At 40.6% G+C, this 26,313-nt stretch overlaps 1 protein-coding gene across 8 annotated transcripts in view; it reads left to right on the top strand.

Moving 5' to 3' along the window:
• Positions 1-26,313, top strand: part of CADPS (calcium dependent secretion activator) — a 480,039-nt gene that overhangs the window by 363,793 nt on the left and 89,933 nt on the right. For all 8 annotated transcript variants that reach the window (XM_073811329.1, XM_033865233.2, XM_033865230.2 and 5 more), the window contains 3 exons: positions 14,730-14,836; positions 21,310-21,466; positions 22,300-22,441. In XM_073811329.1, the coding sequence (XP_073667430.1) occupies positions 14,730-14,836; positions 21,310-21,466; positions 22,300-22,441 (406 nt within the window). The remainder of the gene's footprint in view (positions 1-14,729; positions 14,837-21,309; positions 21,467-22,299; positions 22,442-26,313) is intronic.

Genomic DNA, 26,313 nt, shown 5'->3' with positions numbered 1-26,313 from the left:
GAACAAAAAAAACCCAAATTTAGCAGAAGGAAAGAAATCATAAAGATCAGATCAGAAATAAATGAATAAGAAATGAAGGAAACAATAGCAAAGATCAATAAAACTACATGCTGGTTCTTTGAGAAGATAAACAAAATTGATAAACCAGACTCATCAAGAAAAAAAGGGAGAAGACTCAAATCAATAGAAGTAGAAATGAAAAAGGAGAAGTAACAACTGACACTGCAGAAATACAAAGGATCACGAGAGATTACTACAAGCAACTCTATGCCAATAAAATGCCAATAAAAAGGACAACCTGGAAGAAATGGACAAATTCTTTGAAAAGCGCAACCTTACAAGACTGAACCAGGAAGAAATAGAAAATATAAACAGATCAATCACAAGCACTGAATAAAAATCTTCCACGGCTTCTCTGGTGGCGCAGTGATTGCGAATCCGCCTGCTGATGCAGGCGATACGGGTTCATGCCCCAATCCGGGAAGATCCCACATGCCGCGGAGCGGCTGGGCCCGTGAGCCATGGCCGCTGAACCTGCGCGTCCGGAGCTTGTGCTCCACAAAAGGAGAGGCCACAACAGTGAGAGGCCCGCGTACCACAAAAAAAAAAAAAAAAAAAAAAAAAAAACTATTCCAACAAACAAAAGCCCAGGACCAGATGGCTTCACACGTGAATTCTATCAAACATTTAGAGAAGAGCTAACACCTATCTTTCTCAAATTCTTCCAAAATATAGCAGAGGGAGGAATACTCCCGAACTCATTCTATGAGGCCACCAGAACCCTGATACCAAAACCAGACAAAGGTGCCACAATAAAAGAAAACTACAGGCTAATATCACTGGTGAACATAGATGCAAAAATCCTCAACAAAATACTAGCAAACAGAATCCAACAGCACATTAAAAGGATCATACCATGATCAAGTGGGGTTTATCCCAGGAATGCAAGGATCCTCAATATATGCAAATCAATCAATGTGATACACCGTATTAACAAATTGAAGGAGAAAAACCATATGATCATCTCAAGATGCAGAAAAAGCTTTCAACAAAATTCAATACTCATTTATGATAAAAACCCTCCAGAAAGTAGGCATAGAGGGAACTTTCCTCAACATAATAAAGGCCATATATGACAGACCCACAGCCAACATCGCTCTCAATGGTGAAAAGCTGAAACTATTTCCACGAAGATCAGGAAAAAGGCAAGGTTGCCCACTCTCATCACTATTATTCATCACTATTATTCAACATAGTTTTGGAAGTTTTAGCCACAGCAATCAGAGAAGAAAGAGAAATAAAAGGATTCCAAATCGGAAGAGGAGAAGTAAAGCTGTCACTGTTTGCAGATGACATGATACTATACATAGAGAATCCTAAAGATGCTACCAGAAAACTACTAGAGCTAATCAATGAATTTGGTAAAGTAGCAGGATACAAAATTAATGCACAGAAATCTCTGGCATTCCTATACACTAATGATGAAAAATCTGAAAGTGAAATCAAGAAAACACTCCCATTTACCATTGCAACAAAAAGAATAAAATATCTAGGAATAAACCTACCTAAGGAGCCAAAAGACCTGTATGCAGAAAACTGTAAGACACTGATGAAAGAAATTAAAGATAATACAAACAGATAGAGAGATATGCCTTGTTCTTGGATTGGAAGAATCAACATTGTGAAAATGACTCTACTACCCAAAGAAATCTACAGATTCAGTGCAATCCCTATCCAACTACCAATGACATTTTTACAGAAGTAGAACAAAAAATTTCACAGTTTGTGTGGAAACACAAAAGACCCCAAAGAGCCAAAGCAAGCTTGAGAAAGCAAAACGGAGCTGGAGGAATCAGGCTCCTGGACTTCACACTATACTACAAAGCTACAGTAACCAAGACAGTATGGTACTGGCACAAAAACAGAAATATCGATCAATGGAACAGGACAAAAATCCCAGAGATAAATCCATGCACATATGGTCACCTTATTTTTGATAAAGGAGGCAAGAGTATACAGTGGAGAAAAGACAGCCTCTTCAATAAGTGGTGCTGGGAAAACTGGACAGCTACATGTAAAAGAATGAAATTAGAACACTCTCTAACAACGTACACAAAAATAAACTCAAAATGGTTTAAATACCTAAATGTAAGGCCAGACGCTATCAAACTCTTAGAGGAAATCATAGGCAGAACACTCCATGACATAAATCACAGCAAAATCCTTTTTGACCCACCTCCTAGAGAAATGGAAATAAAAACAAAAATAAACAAATGGGACCTAATGAAACTTAAAAACTTTTGCACAGCAAAGGAAACCATAAACAAGACGAAAAGACAACCCTCAGAATGGGAGAAAATATTTGCAAACGAATCAACCAACAGAGGATTAATCTCCAAAATATACAAGCAGCTCATGCAGCTCAATATCAAAAAACAAACAACCGAATCCAAAAATGGGCAGAAGACCTAAAAAGACATTTCTCCAAAGAAGATATACAGATTGCCGACAAACACATGAAAGGATGCTCAACATCACTAATCATTAGAGAAATGCAAATCAAAACCACAATGAGGTATCACCTCATACTGGTCAGAATGGCCATCATCAAAAAATCTACAAACAGTAAATGCCGGAGAGGGTGTGGAGAAAAGGGAACCCTCTCTTGCACTGTTGGTGGGAATGTAAATTGGTACAGCCACTATGGAGAACAGTATGGAGGTTCCTTAAAAAACTAAAAATAGAACTACTATACCACCCAGCAATCCCACTACTGGGCATATACCCTGAGAAATCCATAATTCAAAAACAGTCATGTGCCACAATGTTCTTTGCAGCTCTGTTTACAATAGCCAGGAGATGGAAGCAACCTAAGTGTCCATCGGGAGATGAATGGATACAGAAGATGTGACACATATATACAATGGAATATTACTCAGCCATTAAAAGAAACGAAATTGAGTAATTTGTAGTGAGTTGGATGGACCTAGAGACTGTCATACAGAGTGAAGTAAGTCAGAAATAGAAAAACAAATACCGTATGCTAACACATATATATGGAATCTAAAAAAACAAAATAATGGTTCTGAAGAACATAGTGGCAGGACAGGAATAAAGACGCAGATGTAGAGAATGGACTTGAGGACACGGGGAGGGGGAAGGGTAAGCTGGGACAAAGTGAGATAGTAGCATTGACATATATGCACTACCAAATGCAAAATAGATAGCTAGTGGGAAGCAGCCGCATAGCACAGGGAGATCAGCTCCGTGCTCTGTGACCACCTAGAGGGGTGAGATAGGGAGGATGAGAGGGAGACGCAAGAGGGAGGAGATATGGGGATATATGTGTATGTATAGCTGATTCACTTGCTTATACAGCAGAAACTAACACACCATTATAAAGCAATTATACTCCAATAAAAATGTTAAAAAAAAAAAGTCAGCAGAGGCAGCATCTGAGGCCAGTTAGAGGCCACACTCCATAATTCGATGTGGCTGCAAAGCAGGGTGAAATGATGGCAGGAGTGGGTGCTGAGGATGGCAACAGACGCAGGAGGCAAGATCTCCAAGACATTTACGTGCCATCGTAATACAGAGTTCAGACTGTCTCCCATGGTCCAAAGGGTTTTCAGCTGGCTTTGTACCACCTTTTTTTTTTTTTTTTTTTTTTTTTTGGGGTATGTGGGCCTCTCACTGTTGTGGCCTCTCCCGTTGCGGAGCACAGGCTCTGGACGCGCAGGCTCAGCGGCCATGGCTCACGGGCCCAGCTGCTCCGCGGCATGTGGGATCTTCCCGGACTGAGGCACGAACCCGTGTCCCCTGCATCAGCAGGTGGACTCTCAAGCACTGTGCCACCAGGGAAGTCCTATACCAACTTTTGCATGTAGATTTTTCGCAAGAAAAATCCCACATGTCTCACTTCCAAAGGTGATATAGAGCCATTGAAAGCTCTTCAAGCACGGGGACGGCGGCTTGGTGTTTTGCACTCCAGAAAAATCATACTGGCTGGGATGGAGAGAAAGGATGCAGGAGGAGGAAGAGAGTAAAACTGCACGTAAAAGTTAAGGTCAAAGCAGAGTTGCGTTTGAAACTTGGTACATCTAAGGCCTCTTCTTGGCAAAGTAGATCTCAGTCATAATCGAAATCATAATCACTTCTTTCCCGATCTTTACATCTTTTTTCTTACCCTCCCCCTCCCTTTTCAATTTCCTTCGAGGGAAACAAAGCTTGAATCGCTGGATAGGTATGCAAAACTGAATGCGTGCAGGTGGCCCGGCACAGCTGGAGTTACATGTACAAATCGGGGTGAAATACAGACAGCTGCAGAGTCCTTCGGTCAGGCTGTGTTTTGCAAGGCTCCGGGACTCTGCAGATGGCATTTTTGGTGGGCTTATGCTTTCTGTCTGGTAGCATTATTAGAAATTAAATGTTCAGTTTAATTACAGTATCTCAAGAAAAAATATATAAAAGGCTGTTACTCTACAAGAGAAAAGCTGTGACTCCTGTAATTGAATTCTATTATTTTAAATACATTTCCATTTAAACCATCACACATCGTGAACCCAGCAAGCTCTGAGAAAGTCTACACTACTATTGCTGTTTTGCCTCAGTTCTTGGCTAAATACTTGCATAATTTTATGAGCATCGGAACAGTTCTACTGGAACTTGAAATAAAACAATTTTTCCTTCAAATATGGCAAGGATTTGCAAAATTAGATAGATAGATAGACAGACAGACAGACAGTGTACCCATGGGCCCAAGCACTGTGCTAAGGACTTTACATGGTGATCTGCTTCATTCTTTACCTTAGTCCCATGGAGAGTACTTCATTATTGCCCCTCTTACAGGTGAGGAAGCTGAGATTGGGAAAGGATAAATGACATTTTCCAGCAGGATTTGAACCCAGATCATTTAAATTCAAACACCATGCTTTTTTTTTGTTTCTTTCCACCATGCAGTCTTTCCAGCTAATGTGACGGGCAATTGGATAATACCCTTTCACTCAGTGGATACATTCAAAAGTATACAACTTTTAATTCAGGAAGACCACCAAAAAACAGAGCAGTCCTTTCTGGGACCAGATAATTGCCAAAATCTTTCCCCTGCGAAGTCTTATGAGGACAGTTGAGATTCCCTGAGATTGCCAAGGAACTGAAGATTTTTCTTTTCTTCCCAAGTGACAGAAACCTTCTAGAGCAAGCCAAATCCATCCAAAGGACTTCCAAGCAGATTCTGTAGTGTTGAGTTTCTGTATTTTTTCCCATCTCCATCAAACTTCTTATAGGTTCAAGTCCAGTAGAAGGAGAAAAAGGGGACAAGCAAGATTGTGATATTCACCACACACAGTATGGGGTCACCCACCCAAGAAACCAGTGAGGGCAAATCTATCTCAGCAAGGTCCAGGCCATCCTAAAATCCTAAACCGAGGACCATCTCATGCTTCAGATCTTATACACAGGGACTACATGTTTTTCTTTTCATCCTTCTTGTTTTAGTGATACACAAATCAGGGTTTCCAAGCCAAAATTATTCTGTAGACTAGTATCTCATCTATACTTTATAAAAAATGAGGAGGGCAAGGAGAAACATGTTTCAAACACTCTCACCAAGGAAGATCTTGGAGGAAGAGAGGATGTGTTAAAAATATGCCACGAATCAATAAATACGAAACTAATGTCTCTTCTACCAGAAAAGAAAAAGACATGATGCCGATCATAATCATGATAACAACTGTCATTTATTGAGAATTTAGTATGTGCCAAGTAGATACATGCATATCTCATTTAATTTTCACAACAATTCTATGAGATAAGTATTTTGTTACCATATTTCATTGAATCTAAAAGCCATCAATTATAAGACACACCATTAATTTATGTACTCCTAAGAATAAAATAATGCTGCCAACTAAATTGTGACACACCATCAAATGTAAGATGCTTCCAATTTCAGAAATGTTAAAATGTGCTTCTTACACTCCATGAAATAAGAAATCACTCTGTTATCTGTGGAAATACAGAGAAATAGAAATAGATGTTAAGTAACTGGGTCCAAGGCCTCATAGCTGGTTAGTTGTAGAGACAGAATTTGAACACAAGCCTGATTCCAAAGCCCACACTTTCAACTTCTATACTATGAAACACCTGTGATTATTAATGATAAAATTATATCACCACAAAGGGGTTTCGCAATCCCTGAATCCCAAAGCTTCATTTGACAGGTGGGGAAACCAAGGCTTAGAGAAAAGAAGCCAGTTTCAAAATAAGATGGGCAGTGAGTGACTCTAGCCTGGGGTCCTGCACACTGTTTAGGGCCTTCACACATACCCACTCCCCTCCAGCCCCTGCCACCAGGCTGCCTTGTCTTTTAGCCAAGAGATACTGGCCCCACTCACAATTTAGTAACCGGCGTCGCTTCCAGCGTGACAGCTGAAGAAGCCAGGCGTCCACACACTAGAATCCTAAACATACAGCTCCAAGAAGACAGTACCCCAGGACCAGCCTGAGCACTCAGGATCTGTTATACCGAAAATTTAAATCACAGTCTTGGCTCCAATGAGTTTAAGTCTCCCTTTTGTCTTCTGTCAAAGAGGTTAATAATGGTTCCTCCTCCCAAAGGGTTGTTGCAAAGATTAAAACACATATTCCAAGCAAAGCTCTTAACACAGTGCCTGGCATATGGTAAACACCCATTACTATCTATCTATCTGTCTATCTCTAGAGGTATAATTTTATATATGTTATTATTATAAACATAAAATTATGTGTTATTATTTGTGTATTGTTATTTAAAAGGAAACCTCCAAATCCAAAATATAGACATATTATTTGATTTCAGAAATGGAATATAAAACAACGCTTCTCAAAATTTGATGCTTATGCAAATCTCTGGGGATCTTGTTAAGACGTAGCTTCTGATTTGGCAGATCTGGTGTGGAGCCTGGAAATCTGACAGACTCTCAGGTGATGCTGAAGCCGCTGAGGCAGGGGTTGCAGTTTGGATGTTAGCAGAATAGAAGAGGCAGCTGATTTATCTCTTTATCATAAATTTCAAAATAAAACATTGCACTATAGTTCCACATATATTTGTTAAACACCCACTAAGTTCCAGGACCTGTGCCAGGCGCCAGGGGAGGGAGCAATGAGGAAAAGCAACCGAGGTCCCTACCCTTGGGGAGCTCCAAATAAACTGGAGAACACAGGCATGAAACAAGTAATTTCATCTGGTGACTGTGCTGTAGAGGGAGATGCAAGATGCTGCAGGAATGCAACACATGGGGATTTCACCTAGGCCAGGGTCTTTGATGCATGGCGGGGAGGAGGATGTCATGGAGGTAAAGGACTGGTTCCTCAAGAAGAACTGTCTGGGATGTCCCTGGGCCTTGTCGAAGTGTTTGCCTCTGCTCATCACCCTTCCAGATGGCCCAAGATCCTGTCCCAGAGAGCTTGTGGCCATATATGTGAAAGTTTATTTGGGGGCTGGGTGAATATTTAATAGTACTATTAAATCAGTATTCTTGCTAGAGCAAGTGCTCAAAAACAACAACAACAGCAACAGCAACCTTAAATAGCTTAAGCAAGGAAAGGTCATCTTTGGTCTAGGTAGCTAGGAAATGCATGGAGGGATTGGGCTCAGAAATAAAGACTTTTAGTTTGTTTTGATCTCTCCAACTGTTGACAGCCTTCTTTAATGTGACGGAGGGTCATTGTAGGAGAGGTTGGGAGCAACATAGCCACAGATAGCACCAGCTTTTTATCCTAGCCAATGACTCTGGAGGAAAAAGAACTTTCCTCCCTATGAAACTATATACAATTCCAGAGGACAGTCTCATTGGCCCAGCTAGGGTCACATGTTAATCCCTGAGCCAATCACAATACCCATGGTGGTGTTGGGATGCTGTGGTTGGCCTGGCTTGGCTCACATGACTGTCCCTGTAGGATTTATTGCTTGCATTCCCACTAGATCCACATGGAGTGGAGGAGAGGCATTTCTGAGCAAGGCGACTGCACATACAAGAATAAGAGATGTCCACTACTGTGTCTATCCAGAATTAACTTTACTTTTATTAGGTGCAACATCTCAGTCTCAGGGACAAAGCCTGACTTGGGATACAAAGATACGAAATTGGAGAAAGAAAATATTATAATAGCATTATTTCTTTCTTGTGGATATAATTTATCTTAATTTAAATACAAATAATTTTATTTATCTTAAATCATTTTTTCATCACATTAAGACACCTGAAGTTGTTCTCTGGTTTGGGGGTTTGAGTTATAATGTTTACTATTCAACAAACCAGCTTAATGCATTTGTTAAGTAACCAGGGGCTTTGGGTAAGAGATAAAAGTTGCTGTATAGTTTTTATGCACATGGCAACCACAGAGTATTTGGTTTTCCATGAAAGCACACCATTGGGCAGGATCCACTGAGGATTTTCTTCCACCAGTATTTGAGGACATGCCCTGGGCCAGGTACTGTTCTAGCCCCTAGAAATAAAGAATTCTTTGGGCTTAGGGGAAGACAAACATACCTATAATTGGCCATTATTAAGGGGCCATAAGTGTTCAAGTAGAGGTATCAACAGAGGAGTTGAGCCTGTGTTATGAAGGCATAACTCTTTTTGGTGGGGAGAGGAGGGAAGGCTCTTAAAGGCTTTTGAGCAGGAGTATGGCGGGTTCAGATGTGTGCTTTATGGAGATCAGCATGGACCCCGCGTGATCAATGAACTACAGGGGACGGAAGGAACTAAATGCTGGCTTGGAGTCTTTAGCAACAGTTGAGGTGGAGGTGATGAGACTTGAGTTGCATATCTACCCCCCCACAGCAAGAGTGTGGGCACACGATCTCGTACAGTGGGAGATAAGATCAGGAGACATGTTAGAGATAGAATGGACAGGCCATGCCGCCCATGTCCTTATGGGGAAGAGACAAAGATGGTTGCAATGAAAAGAGTAGCGAAAACGATCCATGATTCATCCGCTGGTCTTTATTACCATACAGTTTATACTGTCCTAAAGATGAAATCTTCTGAAAGAGCGTGATGAAGATACAGGGAATCAAGTGTATATGATGGCATGCCCCACTAAAGAAATTATGTTGAATTATAGCCCTGCGCTAAATGTATGGTCCGCGGAGCCATCATTTGAGGGAGGCAGAGTGCTCTGGAGAGCGTGTTGTGGCTATCTGCTTAGCATTCTGTTCCTACTCTAGCTTTCATCCACCCCTACCCCCAAATCCTAGTGAATTGCTCCAGGCTAGTTATTTTTAGTAATAGTGTAATACAAACACTGGCATCTTCAGCAACACATAAATAGGTTGGAACTTGGTTGTAAGTGGGCTTTCCATCAACCATATCCATCTTTCCTATGATATTTCAGGGACTGGCAATCCACTTGCTGGAACAGAGACGGTCAGGTTATTTAAGGGCTAATTGGAGAGCCTCTCACTCCTGGATGCCTCTCTTCCTTGGCTTAGCTGAGGCTGCAGAGGAATTCTCTTTTTATTTTTCTGCAGTCGCATTTAACTCCCTCTCTGGAAGCCAAGCAGATTTAATTGTGTAAACATGAGCAATGGTAATTGGGTAAATGAAGTTGGAAACCAAGGTATGATGTTTTTGTTTTGCTCTGTGAGGGGAAAAAAATAGGGAGCTTGTTTTTCTATGGTGGCAAACCTCACTGTCAGAATTCTGGACAGACAGTTGGCAGGAGGGAATCCCTTTACGAATTTTCATCAAGACCCATTGAGCTGAAATATGTGTCTGCTGCCTCGCCGGTTATGGTTCAGCCTGGGGACATGTCATTGTTTTCTAAAGCACCATATCAAGTGGTTTGCACAGGTTCTGTTATCTGGGAAGAATAAATGAGGAGTTTCCCTAAGAATTGCACACTCAAGTAATACGCATTCAGAGAGCCAGAAGAAGGTGTTACCAGAGATGCACCCAACCTTCCGCCCAGCTATAGGCGGGGACCAGATTTTAACAAAACGTAAAATGTGGAGTACCTTTTTATAAAGAAGAGATTAGTAGTTGCCTTCCTTTATATAGCTGTCAGTTAAAACTGATTTTTCTAAAATTCTATTTACACGCAGTCATTCCCAAACAAAAGATTTAAGTAAGAGGAGAATAGTGAATAGATTTTTCTTTTTTTTTTTTGGTCTTTCGTTTCAAACATTGAGGTGATCCCACAAGAAAAGAATGACGTGAACTTTTGCTTTTAAGAGATGGTTTTTCCAGAATATTATATTTATCCTTATTTCTCATATTTTTTAAAAAATTAATGGTGCTAGAATTGCATTTCCTGTAAGCCTGCAGTAAAATGCATTCTCCCAGTTGAAAAATTCAAGCAAACCAAGAAGCAAACTTGGCAATCACCATACAGATTGCTCTATAAACGAGAACCATTAGAAAGGACCAGGTCTGAGGTTAATGAGACACTCATTAAAGAGAATTGCAGAAGCTGATAGTGTCAGTGCCTGTGTTGAAGGAGAGGCTATTGTTACAGGATGTTTGCTCTGCTGATATTGTAAACCACATGACAGATGGGTCAAGTGCTGATTACCGTATTCTAACATTTGGAATAGCAAGTAACATATTTGATAAGCTGGCAAGTTTTTATATATGATTCAACCCACAATATAAAAGCCATGAGAACTCCAAGTTGAAAATAATTAAATGAGCTGGAAACAATCAGATACCACACATTTTTTCCCCCCAAATGACAGATTTTGACACGTTGAAATTCCACAAAGGGAGCAAGAATATTCCCGAGCTCACTTGAACTAATAACGGCTCTTCATCTGCTTTTGCAAAGCAATTAATTCCTGCCTTCTCACCATGTAGGAGATAACAGTGAACATTTGTAGGCACCTGAAGCTTTCCAGAGATCCATCCCATGCACTGTTTTGTTTGTTCTTATCCACAACCCTGCAAGGTACACAAAAAAAGATGTTAATAGTCTCAATTTGTAGAGGAGGAAGCTGACGCACAGAGAGGCTTAAGTAGAAGGTACAAGGTTCCGTAGGAAGTTAAGTCACATCCTGGGGATAAGAAGCCAGATCCTCCAATTACGTCAACATCGAGGGCTGTTTCTGGTCACCTGGAAGGAGGAAGCAGCTCTTAACATATAGGTGTTCTTTATTGTACAAAACGTCTATCTTCTTTCGGTCAATGATGCCGCCACCATCATTCATGAGTATCCATCTGGATGAAGGCATCCAGGATTTGCATTCCGCTTCTGAGTGTCTCAGTACGGTGGTGCTGAGGGTGCTGGTAAGAGTCCCGTCCCTCGTCAAACAGCGTCACACTTCTGTAACGTTGCAAGGAAGCAGCAGCTCTCCATTCGTGTTTGATCGTTTTTGCCTGTTTGTTTGTTCTTCTCGGAGTTTGTCATCTTAATTGTCATCCTTCGTGACAGTCACTTTGTCTCTTTACTTTTTTACCACCTCTCTTCACCTACCCGAGCAGCTCCCCCTCCTCCTGGGCCTTCTCCACCCACCCACATGCAGACCAGCATGTTATATCAGAGGCTCAAAGGCATGCCTAGGCCCAAATCCAGTACTGTAAACTTCTACCTTTCCTTTATTCGACAGCTTTCTGGTTTAGTTTGCTTTTTTCGTTCATTCCTCTGGAAATTTTGTTTAGCATACTAACCTGAGGCTCAGACTCTGGAGTTTGACACTGTAGGTTTTGAGAGACTCGAAAAGAGAGCATTTATTTCCCAGTGTCCACATTTTTTTTTTTTTTTTTTTTTTTGTCTAGCTCTGTCTGACATATGCAACATTTTCAAACCTCAATGTCAGCACAAAATAACATTGTTGCATAACATTTTGCATGACGATTTTTTTTCTATGTTATGAGCTTCAATTCTGTTGTATGAAATGTTTACCAAGTATATTGTATTTTTAGTTCCCCTTCGTCAGTGCTCCAGCTAGTACAAGATTGGGTGATAGGAATATTGCAGTACATTTCCAGATATTGCAGACAGCAGATGTGACCCAAAAAAATCGTTTTTAAGCACAAATTTCTCCTTGACCTCTGTTGGGGGGGGGAGGGAGGAGGGACTAGAGGATTTTGCACAATATTTTCTTTAAAGACAACATCTTAAAGAAGTTGCTTTTTGTACCATTTTTACTAGCTAGTGAGTTAGCAGTGCAGGTGAAGAGGAAATTACAGTTGTGTCACAATAAAGTTGCTTGATCTGCAGATAATGGAATTGCAGCCAATTAATAATAAATGAAAGTCTGGCTACATGGGTTCATTGGAAGATCAAACGTTCTAGGTTCAAGGATACTTAACCTGCTGACTTTAAATGGTTGCATGTTAAAGCAAAATGGCAGAAGGTTTTATTAAACATACTGTCTGTATATATACATCAGGCATACACATATCTGCGTGCATGTGTACACACTCACAGAAAGACTGCGTGCGCATGTGCACTTTATGTGTATCTATTGATATATATGGTAGTCAATCTAAGAGCACTGCATATTAAAACAAATCTTCAGGTGATCCTAGCTTACGCATCTTGGATTTCTCCAAAGACAAAAATCATTCACAGCTTCTAAATAAAAGTACATAAAAATACTGATGTGATTTCCATTTCTACACCATATGTCATGGACAGATAGAATTCCCCTAGATTTGGTGAGTGTTCCACCTGAAAGGACAACGTTCTCTATTTTGAAAGTAAGAGATTTCAAAGATGTGCCCCAAGTGGGATTTTCTGCAGATTTGTATTAACGTGCAGGCTTGTCTGCTTCCTAGAAGATGTATGTAAGTGTGTGATGTGTGTATGTGGGTGTATGTGTCAAATGGGTAATAAGCATAGGATGAGGAATTTGCAAATTGATGTGTAAATGTGAATATCAACTAACAAAAAAAATAGTAGCCTATGCATATTTACTATCAAAATGCAAATACCTCACTCTACACATATTACCCCAACATATATACACAGTATGTTTGTAGAAATGCCTGAAAGTCTACTAACAGAATTATGATAGTCCACTTATGAAATTATAAACAGACCAGGTGCCCCAAAAGCACAGAAATCAATCTTGTCACTCATTCTTTCTCCAAATATTTATTGCTCCAGACCAGGCAGTGAGCTGTCAGTCCCTAAACACTGCACATTTCCTTACTCTGAGTGTTGGAGGTTCTCTGCCTAATCTGCATATTTATTTCCCCACAGCTCCCACCTTCATGTCCTAACCTTTTATGCAGCCACATTTCCAGCTGAGGCTGGCAGAGACAATGGAGCATTCCATTGGCCTGAGTCCACAAAGCCCAGTGTCACACCAGAATTCAGGCTCTGTTGGAGAGAAACTTTCAACACCTCAATAACCTTACTCTTAGGTCCATCACGCTTAGGTCCCATTGACTGGACCACTCCATTTGCACAGTGTTTCACAGAATTTTTCTTTTTCGTTGCTAAATCGTAGATTACTAATCATCTGACATGTTCATCACCTGTTTAACAAATGCACAAGGAAAAAATTATGAGGAGCTGCTTGTTTGTTTGTTTTTTTAATTCACAATCTCTATGATTTTGTTTCCCACTCCACACCACGCAAAACCAAACCAGCAACAACAAACCGACCCTTCCTGTGAAGTATTGAGTAATCTTTAACCAGAAAAATCCTGAAGCCAAAACACACCTGCTTCAGATGAAGAGATTAAAATAAGTTTCAGCAGTCCTTTTGTGCATATATATATCCCCCTTGTGGAATCGTGCTCAAGGATCTGTATTGCCGTTACACCCATGGGCTCTAAATGACTCAGGCATCAGGGTTTGAAGGGGTCTGAGCATGAGCTACAAGCTCCCCTGTGAGTTTAGACTGGTTGAATTCAGGCCATTTCATTGGCTAAGAAAACCTTTATGTTTCAAATATTACTCTTTTCCCCCACAGGAAAAAAAAAATGTAATTTTTGGTAACATAATAACACTGGCAAACATTCATGAATTTAGCTCTATAAAGGATACAACAGAAATCAGGGTTCAGTTTGTTCTTGAGTGTGATCAAAGCCCTTTCAACACAGTAGAAACTAAAAGAAAAAAATAGAGTACATTGTTGCCACCTAACTGACAACATTTCAGCTGTACCAACCAGTGGTTCAAACCACTTCATCCAATAATCTACACCCAACACTCTTTTAAAAATTCTATCCTGCCTTCTACCTAATGGCCCAAGAATGTCCGTTAATTCTCAGTCTCCTCCCTGGGCAATTTAAAACAGCTAGACCATTGAATCTGCTTTTTTCCAATACGTGTTAAACGTGCAGACCTAGAACGAAAAACAATGCTGTAGTATCAACTGTGAAGGGACAAACGTGGCAGCAGTCAAGACTAAGCTTCTGTTACACCTTCTCACCTCAGAAAGCGCGAGCACTGTCTAGAGAGGGATATAAGATACTCCATTTATGCTGTCTTTAAAGAACATGTGTACAAAATGTTGCCAAATTTGAAATGGGCTGTCAGTCTTAATATAGCTTAATAAGCAAATTGGAAGCTGGAGCACTGCTTTTTCTTAATATGTATTATAATAATGACGGTGATAATGATAATAAAATGGCGTTATGGTTTGCTCACTACTAATTATGTGGCACTTAACATTTGCATGAAACTTTCAGAAAAATGGGTAACTCTTTGAAATTTCTTATCCACTAGCTCTAATGGCCACAAAACTAGCCTGCCGCTTTCGCTGAATTTTAACACAAATTCTTGTACTACAGAAAATGTAGGCCGGTTAATCACTCCTGCCAAAAAGCTGGAAGACACAATACGTCTTGCTGAACTAGTCATTGAAGTTCTTCAGCAGAATGAGGAACACCATGCAGAGGTAAGTGGGCATCATGGGCAAAAGCCTCTTGTTCCTTAGATGATGTTGCAGAACTGATTCTACCAGCAACTTTGTGAATAAGATGCCTTAACACCCATTTCTTTTAACTGGCCTTGTAAAGAGAATGAAAGTGACAGTTTTGCAGGAGGAGTCTTTGGAGGTTGTTTAAAGCAACTGAAAAGTGGTTGCGTGATACACGTTTCATCTTGAGTTTTCAGATGTTTCTAGCAACAAGCCAAAGAGGTGAGTATATCTTCAAGATAATTATCAAGCAGCATATGGTTATTGTCAGGAACACATGAAATACTTTTTGGTCTTTTGTGGTTGTTTCTGTTGCTCCCACTGTTGTTTCGATTTATTTTATTTGGTGTGTGGATCGAGAACCGTCTTTTTGAATTTATCTCTGTAACTTAGCCCACTCAGCCTAGAGTCTTCATTTATTAATCTCAGATGACCTGGGTTGCTAAACGCAGTGACAGAAACAGATTATTCTGTGTTGTTCAACTTGTCGATTCTCCAACATACATCTAAATAAATTCAGCTTACTTTTTTTTTTTTTTAACAAACCACTGTCAAAATGATTATTTTGATAATAATTATAAACTGAGGGATTTCAAGGCTAACTAAATCCCAAACCTGTAAGGACTTAAACAACCCAACCCTTCCAAGAAAAGATTCCAAGATTTCATTATGATCAAACTGTTATATCACTGCTTGTTTCAAAACTGAGATTTAAAATCATCTCTCTTAAAATAGCCTTTTTGAAAACTGTACTCATGCTCACTCTTCCCCTCCAAGCAAATCTACAGCAAAGGGGGGAAAAAAGGGGGCATCGATAAAAGTAATGTCAGAAGCACCTAAAATGATCATTCCCGTGACTAGATGAAAATCGACAGCATAGTTAAATAATATATAATACACCATAAAGCCAGTCATCCCAACTAATGCCTGATTTGCATATTTAAATTTCCTCCCTGTTTTTCCGTTCAATCTTGGCTGATCGTGGCAGGGGAAAGAGGTATGTGACCAAAACGAATGAGTCAGCCACCTGCTGTCATAGTCTGTGCATGCCCTTCCAGTACCATGTCTTCTAATGGGACTTCTCCCAGTGCCCCTGCTTCCTAACACCGACCCAAGGAATGTCATGGCAGTTGCCAGTGGACTGCTTGTGCAATGGGTGACCCTTCACGGCAGGGTAAATGTGGGAGATTACCTCGTGCGTGCATGAAGCAATTGATACACTTAAAAACCACTGCAGTTCCATTTCCACACACACCTCCTACCTGCCTTGATCCTGTCCCCTTAGCCTGTCGTAGTACCTATGTCCGTCTGTACTTACCCTTACTTCAGCAGATGAGTACCGAACGTAGTCACCAGTAGTAGCTAGCCAGAGTGATACTAATCTTCCTCTACAGCTGCCTGTATGTGAACCATATATACAGTATTTATATATAGAGAGAGTGCCAGAGAATCGTGATTTCCCCCAAAACCCGCTCTGGAATGGGGTGAAGACCCCTTGAGGCAGGTACAACTAACTCCTTCAGCACCCAGCAAATGCACAGCCGGGAGTGAGAAGAGGGGCTAAATCAACACACTCTAAACGTAAAAACTTAGGACTCACCTTCAGACATAAAATTAAGCTGGGCTAGAATTTTTTTCTGCTCTGTCCTGTGCGACGTGCTTTTCAGATTGGGGGCATCTGGGGTTCAAGTGATGGTAAGTATGTTCTTTCCGGGTGTCCACAAAATCATCTCCAGACCATTCCTCCCCTGCTGTGGGTAGTGAGGCTTTTCCCAAGATGTCAGACCAAATTTGCGAAGACATGGATTCAAAGAAGATGGTTTTCCTCACTTCCAGTTGTTCTTTAAGTGAATGATAGAAGAACACGGACATGTATGTTTGATTCAATCAAGTTATTTTCTGAGGCTGCTGCAGTCTGAGAAAGGAGGATATTTTCCCAAATTACTCACAAGGGGTACCAAAGAAAAGTTGATAACCCAAAGAAGACATTTTGTTTTTCACTTTTCCAGAAAGCCCTTTTTCACTATGTGCTAATCACCATCTTAAACTGCCCTCATAACCATCATCACAAAAATATTTTAATCTTACCTATTCAAAAGCCATTCATAAATAGGGTGGAAATCAATTCGATTCTTGTTTATTAACTTTAGAAGTTAGGAATGTCCTATATGGGAAAAGAATCTGAAAAAGAATAGAAATATGTATATGTATAACTGAAAAAGAAGAAGTTAGGAATGAAAACTTCAGTATACTTTGGAATTCCGAGACCCAGTTTGCTTTTAGATCAATGTACAGGATTATTTCCTGAATTCGTCATTTCACCCAGTCACAAAACCTCATTACTCGATCAATCAAAAACTACCTGTCTGCTAAGCACTGAGGCAGCTACCTCAGTGCTCTTTTGAGGGACAAGGAAGCATCAGGCAGTCTCGACCTTCAGGCGATAGTATGCAGAGTGGCCAGGAGTTCAGGCTCTGAGGTTGAGTTTGAAGTCCAGCTTTGCTGCCTTCTTGCTTTGTGATCTCAACCTAGTTACTTAACCTCTCTTATGCTGTAAATTGGAGATAGTCATAAATGGACCTCAGATAGTCATTGGGATGGAAGGCCAGTAGTAGTGCATCTAGTATTATGCCTGACACACAGTAAGTACTCCACAAAGCTTGGCTATTGTATTATTAGGAATACATCACTAAGGAAGCAAAATATATGCATATGTAATCATAAAAAGGACAAAACCTACGTGGAATGTACCAAATGAATGACACAGACAGAATATGCTGGAAGGAGGTGGGGTTTGAACGATAGAGTGGGCCGGAAAGGCATCACCACCTGTTCTCAATGCTCACGTACAGATTTCAACCACCTCAGAAGCTTTTAAAAATTGCTGATGCCCATTTCTCACCCCAGCTCAATTAATTGGAATCTCATAGGGAGGGGCCGAGTACTGGTCATTTTTTAAACTGCCCAGTTGATTTCATGGTAAAGCCTGGTCAAGAGCCTCTGGGCTGTAAACAAGGAAGTAGAATTTGCCCTGGCACACTGAGGATGAGGTTTTGCTGACAAAAGGATGAAAGATGAAATTGTTTTTCTACTGGCCAGTATTCACTGCCATCTTCTCTGGGTGCTCAATAGACTCTAGAAAATCACTAAATCCTCAGCATGGATCTTGGCTGTGTGGTCATGCTGTTTGGTGACACCACCACACAAATAAAAGTGACAAGTAGAATTGCCTCCCCCCCAAAAAATCAATAAGCCTTAAAACGATTTTGAATTCCAATATAAAGTAATTAACTGTTTCAGGAGGAAAAAAAGTCCCCCCAGGTAAGACTATGTCATGTATACACACGTGCAGTACATGGTAGAAGTTGTCCCTCGTATCTCTAAATTAGAGCTTAATTCTGCTCTCAGAGCCTAAATTATGTGCACACACACACCTGCACACACGCAGGAATTATGCCTTCATGCACTGTTGCTTCACTTGCCCAATCTCTCTCTCTATGTATACGTATGTATATGTATATATGTATTGTGGTACACAGAGGGGTACATATATACATGTAGTTTGTGTACAAAATATAGAGTGTGTTCAGTGTGGCTGACTATATCCCTAAAGCATACATCTTTGCCTTTTCATAATGAAAAGCACTGGGTAAGTATTTAGAAGCCAAAGTACAACTCCTTCTTGTCTTTGGAAAAGATTTCTGAAGACTTTAGACACCCACAGACATTGAGTTAGCTCATGTACAAAAATAGCATTCACCTGTCTGAGCAAGTATAAGATAAATAAATATAATTGCTGTTGTTGTTTTATTCTAAACCTTCGCCTTGCCCACCCTAGATACACAGACTCTGTTCGTTTGATTGAAATTATGATATGGCTTTTTGGTGATTACTGCCCTTGCCTGAATCCTTTTCTCGTTCTCAGAGAGTCAGGTTTGATTATGAGGTTCTGAAAGAAATACCTTGGGTGTAGAAAAAGAAATTCTCTTCCTTCACTAGAATCCTGTGTTCCTCTGCCAGACTTCCATGGTGAAAATTCATATCACAGTAGTCATTGTTCCTTGTAGGGCTACCCATCTATATGATTATTAATGTAACAGCTGTAGATAATTTCTCAATACATTATCAGATTCTAACAAGGGACTACATTTTCTGTAGGTAGTAGACATAGGTGCTTCTATGGCCTCTGGTTTGCAGCTTTTCAATAAAGCTGGTAAGAACCAGGTATGACGTTGGGCTGAGAAATGTTTAATTACAGGCATTTAGGATTTGTTTTTTGTTTTGTCTCATTTTTTGGTTGTTTTTTTTTTTTTTTTTTTCTTGTCATCCTAGAGCAAAATTGTGTCTGGGAAGGCAATTCAGTCTCTCTAGTAACTATTTTCTTGGGCTCACCCTGAAGATGCAAAGTGAAATAAATAACTAAAGAATAAGTACCAGCCAATATCTGGTGTGCCTTTGTGAGTTTTACAAACATCCTGCATCAGGGATGAGGAGAGTCAGCCCTCCACATAGGGTTGGGGGGGAGGAGTGGGACTCCAGCAAGTTTCAGTATTTAGAAGATCCTTGCCTAGTAGGCAGATGGCTAGGAGAGCTCTGCGGGTGGGGTTGAGGGTTTCTTCCTCTGCTGGATTTAGCCACGTAGTCGGTGGAACAAGCCCCAAAACCCAGGGCTCTCATCCCCAGGTGGTAAAACTACAATAAAACCTCATCGATTCAGACCCAACTACTCTTAATTTGTGACAATTCAGTTGTAGATGTGGCTCTTTTAATTTCTCCTAAGGAAAATATTTGACATGGTCTCAACTTCCTCTAGAAGTTCTAAAGGCCCGTCTTGCAAGTTTCATCCCAGGATCTATAAAATTAAAGCTTCCCTCTCTTTGAATTCAATTTATAGGTCAATTTATCTACAATTATTAGAAGTTTTGTTTTAAAAAAGTACTTCTACATTTATGATACATTTATATGTTAATCAGTACCTTTTACTTGGGTGCCCTGGTACAGACTGCATACAGAAGGCAGCAAAAGGATAGTTCTCTTTTAGAAAGCCCAGTAATTTAGGTTTTTTTGATGACAGACTAGCATCTCTCCTCTCCCATTACTCTGAATCAGTGAGGTTTTACTGTCAATTGAAATGGAAACAGCAGGTGTCTATTTCCAGCCAAGCCGACCTTGCAGAATGGTCCATGACTTGATTTTTTCCATTTAATTTGCAAACCAGCCACATGTTGATAAAGGAGAAGTAAGTAAAATGAAATCTCATGAAAGAAGAGAGGTGGATCCCTATCCTGCCTCCTTGTGGCTGTTAGAATATCCCCAAATAACTAATAGATCACAGAAGAGCTTGGCCATTGAACGAACTCTTTCATTTATGGAATTATTTCCATAATCATCTTTCATGTTTCCAAATGCCTTCTCATCTTTTTTTTGGTGAATGCTCGGGAAAGTGTTTCCCATGTAAACACATACTTCACAGCACTGGGTGGGGAGGTGGGGCAATAGAAGGGGCTGGTAATTTGTTTTTGTTTTTCTGCTCTCTTTGAAATCAGCAAAAGAAAAAAGGGGGGGCCTCTTGACACTGCCACTCATTCTGCATGCCCCCTGCCAGAAATGATTAGTCAACATGCATGCGTGCCTTTGAATTGCATTCACATCTGGCCCATCTGATGTGAATGTCACCTCTGAGACCCTGCACAATGATTTCCAAGGACCCACGTGCATGAAAATGAGTTACTTCACTGATATTTTTGGTTTTCAATGTACATATGTGTCCAGCCCTCAGAAAAGTAAGTTCTAATCTTACTGAGTGTCTCCTAGCTTAAAGCCTGATCTTTCCTACGGACAGGATGCAAAACCAGAGGCTCCCTGCTTAAAGAGATTTCGACTCAAAAGTTTTGCGACAATTGCAACAATGGTTTCCTTCGCCTTGGTATAAAATAGGAGTAACATTTCCAATGTGTAGGGAAACACGAGTTGCTGAGCTTGTATGAGACCACAGACAATTAAGCCCGAGATGCGTAGATATAAGTAAATGATGATTGCCTATTTTCAAGTTAGACCAGCAGAAAACCCATAAACACAGTGAAGAAACTCCCAAATTCTAATATTTTAGAGCAAGAACTAGCCAACAAGAGTGATAAAGAGCATGACTCAAAATGTACTGAGTTATTGTAAATTGAACAGAAGTTCCACACCTGTCATTTCTACAGCTACATCCTCTGACCGGTAGGTCAGAGTAAAGACTTTCTAAGGCAGGCTTGGAATCATGAAAAGCATTGCCTTGGGACACATAGAGGCCCAACTCGATCCAAAAAAGCTGTTCTCTTTACAATAAAATGACCAAACCTTGCTGGATGCACAGTGAATCTTGAACAGCCAGGCCTTGACGTCACATCTTAGGTCGGAGACAGAAGCTCATCGCCTCTTTTCTGTTGTTTCTCTGCCACATTTCAAAGGCCTTTGCGTGGTGGTCAGACTTGATGGTGGAACACGCCGAGACGTTCCTGTCACTCTTTGCAGTGGACATGGATGCAGCACTAGAGGTGCAGCCCCCAGACACATGGGACAGTTTTCCACTGTTTCAGCTGCTGAATGATTTTCTCCGGACCGACTGTATGTATCATCTTTGACTGTCTGACTTTCCTAAGTAGTGTGCAGTTAACAGATTGCTGGAACATCTTTATCCCAGGCAGACTACAGGTTGGACACAGCTCTTCATAGTTTTATGATTACTTAAAAAAAAAAAAAAAAAAAACTTACAGCTGATGAAATTCCCTTTCTTCCAACAAGCGTCCTGTTGCAGGGAAGCCCCCTGTTGACTAGGCAGAAGAACCCAAGAGCAGTGAGAAAGTGGTACCTGTGCCTGTGGGTTTTATTTGCTCTTGAACAAGCTAAATTGACCTCTACACGTTTTGAATTTTTATCGAAAGATGCTTCCTAGATGAAAAACAATTTCCTGCTAAGTAACACCCCAAGCATTTCCAAGTATCTTACAGCAACACATAGCCATAAAATAGACCTTCCTCCCCAGGGAGAGTGATGACAGAAGAGAGGGGTACAGAATGTTCTTTCTTCCTGGTAACGTAAGGGGAAGAAAGGGAGCAGGTGCAAGGAAAACCTAAAAAAAAAAAAAAAAAAGAAAAAAGTATCAATTGTTGCTTTTTTTGTTCTTTAAGGGAGCATTACTTTTTTCCCTTTTTAGAAGAGTGACACAAATGGGTAAAAGGTTTTTGAATTCCATTTTCCTTCCAAGCAGATTGAAGCATGACGCCGCTCATGTACTTTTTTCTTTTCTTCTTCTCCTCCTCTTCCTCATTCTCCTTCTTCCTTCTGGCTTTTTTTTAGAAGCGGTGTATTTAATGTAGAAGACAGTCCTCTCTATGTGTACGTCGCATGCTGATGGAGCAACTGTGGATTCTTACCGAGCTTTTGCTTATCTGTTCTAGATAATTTGTGCAATGGAAAATTTCACAAACACCTGCAAGACCTGTTTGCCCCACTTGTGGTTAGATATGTGGATTTGATGGAGTCCTCAATTGCACAATCCATTCACAGGGGCTTTGAGCGGGAGTCATGGGAACCAGTCAAGTAAGGAAACCTCTTTTGATACCATCGGAGTTTGGGTGCAAATGGCTGCAGAGTCATACAGAAATGGATTAATGGTGTCTTATGGTTTTCATTGTTCACATGGATAGACGGCACACGCCATACTCCCAGCTATGATGCTCATAGCCTCTTTGTCCAAGGAGGGGAGGGGGGCAGAGATTGGGAAATGTTTTATGAAATGGAATCTTTGGTTTATTGCACAAGGTAAATAAGCAATACGGGATATAAACCTGTGATATTCGTACTGTGTATCTTACTCCAGTGGTTTTATCCCTAGGTATTGATGTTTCCCAAAGTGTGTTCCATAGGGGTCTAGGCAAGGGGTCAGCAAACTTTTTCTCTAAAAGGCCAGATAGTAAATATTTAGACTTTTCAAGCCAAATGATCTCTGTCAAGTCTCAACTCTACTGTGTAGCACAAAAGCCGCAATAGACAATAGGTAAAGGAACAAGCGTGGCTGTGTTCCCCTAAAACTTTATTTACAAAAACAGGAAGCTGGCCTGTGGACCAGAGTTTGTCATTTCCTGGTCTAGGCTTTTGAGACTCTCCTCAAGAAAAGGACTCTGTGGACAGATATATTTAGGAAGCTCTATGTATCCGCTCATCCACCCCACGCCCTTGTCTCCTGGAGAGCCTCAAAGTACACCAGCATATTTCAAAACTCGAAGAATATAGTCATACAGAAGCTTGTTTAACTGTGCTTAATCCAGAGTTCCCTAAATGTATTTGACCACACTACTTTTTTTTTTTGATGGGATATCTATCCTGTAGGACCAATTACAGGAAATCCTGTAGGTCGTGAATTCGGCAATTTCCATTATTGCTTGGCAAATAAACCCTATCTGAAATGTGTGGCAGATCTGGTGCCACCTCCATTCCCCAGCAAGGAGGAGGACTGTCACTCAAGGCTGCCAGAGGGTCAGTCTCAGACTCCCCTTTCTGGAGAAGTGGAGAACTCCTAGGCGGAGAGAATTTTCTGCTATAGTTTGAAAATCTCCAATAAAGCCTGATAGTAGTTTTGCTCTGTTAGATTCCCTTTTTCCTGTAGGAAAAGCATTTTGTTCTTTCTGGTCCTTTACAGACGTGGAATGTGGCAACCAGCACGGAGCGAAGGGGGGCATGCACGGCACACTGCCAGGCACTTCCAGAACAAATATTCAAAAGCCTTTTCTCAATTTGGAAGCCTTAACTTGTGCCCTGTCTTTAAGCAGTTTTCTGAATTGAGACCCTCCTAATATTACACTGAATAAAATTCTGACTCATAAAGAAATCAAAGCAAAATAGCTTTTTCAGTCCATCCCCCTTTCCACATCTGAGCCACAAGAGAAGTTTCCTGACTTGCCCTCCTGAGCAGGTTAATAGGCAGTAGCTCTTCATTTGTAAGTACCAAGATATCTAAATTTTAGCTTGTAATTCTCAGGTTTATAACAGTCTCTTAATATGGCCCTGCTGACTTCCAGCTCATGAGAATAGAACCGGGATCCTTGATGATAAAGCATGAATGAGTGATTGTGGTTTTTTTTAATGCTCACTCGAATCAAGAGTTGTCCTGTGCAGAACGGCTGTGAAAGAGGAAAAGGTTAAAATGAGTAATATTCACATTTTGCAAGTAGCAATGGTCTTGAAGTAGCATTTACTCACTTGGGTTTAAATGTGGAGGCTACTGCCCCCAACACACGCAGGAGGAAATGATGGGTATCCTTCCCTGTTTCTTAAGGAGCCCTAGAGGTAGGGGTCTTGTTCTCCAGTTTCTCGCCAGAAGGCAAGGGCTTAAACCTCCCTAACTGTCTTCTCATCTGTAAAACTAATTTTTAAAAACATCTCTGCTCAGTGTCTGAGAATTGTCACGAAGCTCTGTGCTAATGTCACTGAAGTCATTTTATAACCTGTTAAATTCCTTAGAAACCAAGCTAATGCCTGCTATCCCTTTTGAACCATAACGTATACTTGATCAGTCAGAAGTAAAGGTAGACTTGAAATCATTTTCACAATTGGAAGTCTTAGTCTGGGAATGTTTTCTCAGGGTTTTTTTAAGGAGTGAAAAAAAAAGTAAAGTGTGAACTCTCGGATCAGTAATTTAAAGATCGGGAAATTAGCAAAGGATTGATCGTTCGTGACTAACAACCTGAGAATATTTTATAGGGCTGTGTTTTGTTTCTTAAGTAGATTTGGGCTGTCCAAAACGGTGCTGTAGGCTCGTGAATATGACTGTGGTTTGTTTAATTCATACTAAATAGTACATGCTTTTCAGAGCAGGTGGAGGTATTGGAAAATGACAACTAAAACATAAGCTAAATTAAAATTGTTTGAAATCACCTACATTTTATTAGCTGATTTCAAAACAGAATGTGGATGCCGTGGGACAGATTTGCAGAATGGCCAGCACAAAATGAAGGGTATGAAAAAATTGGGAACACACTTATGTGATAGGAAGGAATAAATCTCTCTACTTCTTACTATGCCAAGAGAAAGTATGAGCTTCTGCCTGACCACTAGATAGAGGGTTGATAAAGAAGCAGAGGTTCTTTTTTTTTTTTCCAAGTAAAGAATGATCTTTTGGGGATATTTTTTCACCAAGTTCACTCAAAAATAAGAAGCTGACTTAGATAAATAGATTGTTTGCTCAGTCTTCTCTAATTTTGACACATGATCCCACAGTGTACACACACACACACACGCACACGCACACACGCACACACACGTGCCCCCAACAGCCCTTCTCTCCAACAATTCTTATACTTGAATAGTTCTGTTCTTCTACTTTTCAAAAGTCATGATTATAGGTACCTGATTATAGGTAAAATGACTGAGAAATGCATTGCAAAGCTTACTTCAAGAAAAACTAGGACAGTTGACCCTTGAACAACACTGGTTTGAATGGCACAGGCCCACTTATATGTGGATTTTTTTCAGTAGTAAATAATGACAGTCCTACGTGGTCAGAGATTGGTTGAATCCACAGATACAGAACTGAAGATAAGGAAGAACCACAGATACAAGGGATAATATAAAGTTATATGTGAATTTTTAACTGTGCAGGGGTCAGTGCCCCTAAGCCCCGTGTTGTTCAAGAGTTAACAAAATATTTCAAATGTTAAGGGAAAACAGAACTCTGACAGGGAAATGCTACCAATATATCAAAGTAGCTAAAAGCAGATTTTAAATATTCTTTATTGTTCAGATTTTCTTATTTCAAAATATGGTCCTATGAAAGAAACTAGAGATATCATCATCATTTCGGTTTGATACAACTGAAGTTATTTGATAGAAAGGGTAAAATGTGAGTCCTTATTGCTTATTTCTCTAGAAGGGTGGCCTTCCATCTCTGAGGAGAGAAAAGGGAAGCTGCATCTCTGTTTCCATTAAGCCAGATCATGATGGTCATGATTTGAATCTCTAGGCATTGGTGGAAAATGTCATCCCGTAGCTTCTAACCACAGCTGAAGATAGTCAGCCCCTCGAGGGCAAGCCCAGGCTGGACCCCATGGCCTTCTCCGGGGGTCCATGAGGACACGTCATAGCGCCACCACCCACAGCTGGGCAGGTTGTTCAGAACCCTCCCAGCAGCCCTGAATATGAGCTTTTGATCCTACCTAAGAGACGGACCACACTTCTGCCAGCTCTTTAGAGTTGGTTTGTTGCTCATCTAGTCATCCTGACCTTCTATGTGGAAGAAAACTTAGAAAGCGTCTAATCCAAAGCTTGCCAAGTCTAGAAACCCCTCTGCACTACTCTTTCCTTGACAGGTTGTCTCTTAGTCTCTACTTAAACACTTCCAGGCACAAGGAATCCACGCTTCACTGTTGCCCATTTCAGGTCAGGATGATTCTGAATTATAGAACTAAAAACACTGC

The sequence above is a fragment of the Tursiops truncatus genome, chromosome 10 (genome assembly GCF_011762595.2).
Source record: "Tursiops truncatus isolate mTurTru1 chromosome 10, mTurTru1.mat.Y, whole genome shotgun sequence".
In the NCBI taxonomy this organism is placed as follows: Eukaryota; Metazoa; Chordata; class Mammalia; order Artiodactyla; family Delphinidae; genus Tursiops; species Tursiops truncatus.
Note: the sequence above shows the minus strand (reverse complement) of the source record. Positions and strands in the feature narration are given on the sequence as shown.